At 25.7% G+C, this 5,119-nt stretch overlaps 1 protein-coding gene across 1 annotated transcript in view; it reads left to right on the forward strand.

Annotated features, from left to right (window-relative positions):
• Positions 1–572: 572 nt before the first annotated feature.
• Positions 573–5,119, forward strand: part of LOAG_18485 (CMGC/RCK/MAK protein kinase) — a gene marked incomplete at its 3' end in the record, with an annotated part of 6,944 nt that continues 2,397 nt past the window's right edge. The window contains exons 1-5 of the mRNA XM_020451145.1: positions 573–747; positions 1,015–1,191; positions 3,244–3,323; positions 3,668–3,800; positions 4,656–4,827. Coding sequence (XP_020305097.1) covers positions 605–747; positions 1,015–1,191; positions 3,244–3,323; positions 3,668–3,800; positions 4,656–4,827 — 705 coding nt within the window. The 5' untranslated portion in view covers positions 573–604. The remainder of the gene's footprint in view (positions 748–1,014; positions 1,192–3,243; positions 3,324–3,667; positions 3,801–4,655; positions 4,828–5,119) is intronic.

Consider the following 5,119-nt stretch of genomic DNA (forward strand, 5'->3'; position numbering starts at 1 on the left):
TGTGTGTGTGTGTGTGTGTGTGTGTGTGTGTGTGTGTGTGTGTGTATGTGTGTGTATGTATGTGTATGTATGTACATGTATATATTTAATCTAAATATTTCAGGCATGGAAATGTATTCGGATGGTTGAAATAATTAAGTAAGTGAGAAAAATCAAATATATCCATTCCTTTTTTTTTCTTTTAATTTTTTTTATAAAACTGAAATTTTAATTCATTTTAGGTTCCATTTTTCTTCCTATTTTAATTCCTTAATTCCTATTTTTATTTTCAATTATACATTTGGTTTGTTTGCTATGTATTGCTAATGTTCGGTGGGTAAAAAGGCCAGGTGGTTTGAATTGTGATATCATCATAAAAGAAACAAAAAAAGAAAGAAAGAAAAGAAATGATTTAAATTGAATAATGGCTTCTAGAAAAAGGCTTGATTTGATAAGGCTTATCTTTACGCAGTTGTACTGTTAAGAATTTATTGCTAAGAAATGATAAGAAGTAGTAGGAAAAGAGAAATTTGAAAATACCAGCCTGATAATGTATTTTGCTTAAATAATTTTATAAACGATTTTTTTTTTTTTTAGATAAAAACGAATATCAAATTATCAATTAATGTATACAGAACATATGGCTACGTTGACAGGCCAAACATTAGCAGATCGATATTTGATGACAAAACGTCTTGGTGATGGAACATTTGGCGAAGTGTTACTTGCTAAAAAACTTGATACCGGTGATAAAGTAGCAATTAAAAGGTTTTTTTTTCAATCTTGTATAATTAAAAATTTAATGTATTTTTGAATTTGAATTTTTCTCATCTTATGTAATTTAAATTTAATGTTTTTTTGAATTTGTATTTTTGAAAAAAAAAAAATTTCAAATGATCCTTTACTAATTTTTACTTCTTTTTTTTTTCTTTTTTAAGACACGAAAAATTATTCAAGGAAACATTTGTCATCAAATAATTTGATGACAAATGTTGACAGTTATTAGTCAAAGTATGAATCATTGTTAATTTTTAGAATGAAAAGGAAATTTTATTCGTGGAATGAAGCGATGGCATTACGTGAAGTGAAATCATTGAAAAAAATGAATCATCCAAATATTATCAAATTACGTGAAGTAATCCGTGAACATGATAATTTATATTTTGTTTTCGAATATATGCAAGAAAATTTATATGAACTTATGAAAGACAGGTAAGTGAATAGATATATGAATCAGTAATTAATATTAATTTATCAATGATTAAATTTCATTAAATTTATATGAATTTAATGAATGATGAATCATCCAAAAATATTATCAAATTATGGGAATTAATGATATTAACCAAATCCTGTTTTTATTGAATCTAGTAATAGGCGCTTTCTTGTGACAATCCAGCCTTTGATGATCAATGTCACATCGTATAAAAAAAATGGTGACCATGAATCTCGTATAAAAATTACAATACTTAGGAGAACTAAAGCGCCATAAAGCCCAATCAATAAGTGGGAAAAGTATGCAAGGATCTCTGATGTAAGGGATATTAGAATATCAGGATTAGTATCAGAATCTAACATGTTACACAATGATATGAAGACTACTACCGTACATTCTAATCAAGCGCCATGATCAAATGAAATGGCGCTAATGAACCAGAAAAGCGCACTTTGCACTAGAGCGGAATAAACACTAAAGAAGAAGACGGAAAGTAATTCATGAACATGACAATCAGAACATCACAGAAGTTGTTATCGTTATTATTGTTGTTATTGTTGTTGTTGATGTTATTGTTGTTTATTATTAGTGTTGTCGATGTTGTTAATTGTTGCTATCGTTTTATTGTTGTTGTTGCTGTTGTTGCTGTTGTTGCTGTTGTTGTTGTTGTTATTGTCGTTATTGTTGTTCCTGTTGTTGTTGTTCTCGTTGTTGTTGCTGTTGTTGCTATCATTGTTATCGTTGTCGTTATCGTTGTTGTTGTCTTGGTAATCATTGATGTTATATTATTTGTTGTTGGTATTGTCAATATTGATGTTGTTGCAGTTATTATTGTTGTTTGTGGGTAAAAAGAGATGAAACTTTAATGTTAATAATTATTTCATTTTTATATTGAAATAATTATCGTTGAACAATAATAATTTTTATATTTATTTAGCAAATTTGAAAATTTTTTCTTCATTTAGAGGGAAATTTTTTGAATAGATTTATTACAAATCATTAAATAATTAAGATTATATATTAGCTGAAATAATATTGGAAATAATTGAGTAAATCAATTATCATTTCGATTTTTTAATTACAATAATTTCTCTGAAAAATACATTATTCTATTAATTAGGCAAGTAAAATGTATCATCTTATTATTACACCAAAAATTTTGCTCAAAATTATCAAAAATTGTTGATGATAAAAATTGTGCAATTGAAAAGTTTTCAAATATAATCAATATATTAGGTTAGATCAATAAAATTAATTAAATTAATTAACTTGATAATTTCATTTTTTTTAGTTAACTTAATTTATTCCTAATATTTAGCTTTGCTTTTGTAGTGCAAAAAATTTTTTTCTCTAAATTAACTTCGTTTGTTTAACTATCATTCAATTATTTTTTTTTTTTACTTTTTCTTTTTAATAGCAAAATATGCTATTTTTAATTGTTTAAATAACAAATAAGTATGCATGTATGTATTTATTACCATATTTAATTAATTCGAATTCATTACTTTAATAATTGATATGGAGAATATTACTCTGACGGTTAATTTAATTATCATTTTAATTATAATGTTTACACCATTTGGTGACGATAAAATTGAAAATTAGAAATTATTTTTCGAATTTATATCATCGATTCTTCGAACCTTTAATTTTAAATAATATTCCATTACTAACTCTCAATATCTGGTGATTTATGAACGGAAACTGTAAGATTCGATAATGTAGGAAGGGAAACTGTAAGATTCGATAGTGTAAAGACGGAAACTGTAAGATTCGATAATGTAGGGATGGAAACTGTAAGATTCGATAATGTAGGAACGGAAACTAGAAAGGTTAATGCATGATCAGTGGACTAATTTCTCCTTTAAAAGTATATTTATATAGCAGAATAAAGGAAGAATAAATAAAATGAGAAAACTGCGAAAAGAAGAGTCGAATAAATAATGAATTTAAAGTTTAAAAAAAAAAAAAATTGGAGAAAAAAAATTTTTTTTTTCAAAAAAATAAAAAAGGAAATTTTGCATCATGTTTTTATTGAAAATTTTCAGAGATCGATATTTTCCGGAACATATTATACGGAATATAATTTATCAAGTATTACAAGGTTTAGCTTATATGCACAAAAATGGTTAGCTAATTGTTGCATTATTAATTAAAAATTTATCAAAATTAAAAAATGATAAATTAAAATTATGATGAAAAAAAAATGAGCAGAATCAAAAAAAAATTTTCTTCTTTTTTTTTTTACTTGGAAAATTGAACTAAAAATTTAATTTAGTTTATTACAAATTAATTAATGAAATTATTTAAGAAATATTTCTTTTTTTTTTTTCACAATAATTTCTAAAATGTACATATAATAGAAATTAGAATTACAATTAATTGTAATTAACTTATGTTAATTATAACATTAAAATAAAATGAAATAAATTATTTGAAAATTATTTTATACCATTTATTGATCTTATTTAGGTTTCTTTCATCGTGATATGAAACCGGAAAATATTATGTGTAATGGTACCGAACTTGTTAAAATTGCTGATTTTGGTTTAGCACGTGAAATTCGTTCAAGGCCACCTTTTACTGATTATGTTTCCACTCGTTGGTATGATTTCTTTTTTTTTTCCGTAAAGAAATTTTAGTTCATTTTTTCAGTTTTTCATTCTGGAAAATTCTATTCATTTCATTCATTTGTTCATTTCAAATTTCTTGAAGTTATGAAATTTTTCTTCCATCCATAATTTACCTTTTTAGTATTAATGCTAAATTTATTAATGTTCAACTTTTTTTTTCATATGTCAAACTTCTTTTGGCAATTTTTTCTCACATGTCAAAGGTCAATCCTTTTTAAGCTATAGTTTTAATAAAATAATTGTTAGAAAGAAAAGACTATTTCTATCAAAATGAACAGAGATGAAGTATGAGGACAAGTGGAAATTAAATTTAAATACATCTATTGATATGTGTATGTGTGTGTATGTGTGTCTGTCTGTGTGTGTGTGTGTGTAGTAAAAAATAGATAATAAGATAACTTTATGATATGATAGGAGGAGTGACCATTGGATATTTGGCGGATGATATGATAAGGGACATGATATGATAAGGAAAAAATTATCTGCTGAATCGTTAACTGGAAGCTTGCATTAACGATAATGTAATCATTATTAAAATAAATTTATAAATAATAATGAATGATTCTGATAACTGGAATACATTTATCAGTAAATAGTTTGTAGGTGATAATTAAAAAACCTAAAATAAATTTTGTTAATGATAATAATTGATGGATGCTTATGAATAAAGGAACATTCAATAAGGTGATAACATTGATACGTAGACAGAAGATTGCAAAGATCTTTTATAAATGAAACATTCGATAAAGCAGAGTTTAGGATAACATTAATTAATTAATATCATTAGTTTTATCTCAGGTAAGGAAAAAAAATGATCAAATTTTCAGGTATCGAGCTCCGGAAATTCTTTTACGTTCTACGTCATATAATTCACCAATTGATATTTGGGCACTTGGTTGCATTATGGCTGAATTATACATGCTTAGGCCATTATTTCCCGGTACATCGGAATTAGATCAACTCTTTAAAATTATTACAGTACTGGGAACACCCAATAAAGTCAGTATTCATTTAGAACAATTCAAACTCGAACAGTACTATTTTGATATGATTGAAAAGTATTAAGCTTAAGATTTCATTAATTAATGTTAAAACTTGAAAGTATGATTAAGATTGGCATGGAGTTATGGCAGTGGTTCCCAATCGATAATCCGCGAACCACGGGTGGTCCTCGAGGATTGCGGTACGATGAGTAGTAAAAAAAAAAAAAACGGAACGGGAAGCTGTTCTTATCAATATCGGATAAATCATTACTAATACTTCGAAAAATGTTTATTTTAAATCAACAAAA

Source organism: Loa loa (genome assembly GCF_000183805.2).
Source record: "Loa loa unplaced genomic scaffold supercont3.331, whole genome shotgun sequence".
NCBI lineage: Eukaryota > Metazoa > Nematoda > Chromadorea > Rhabditida > Onchocercidae > Loa > Loa loa.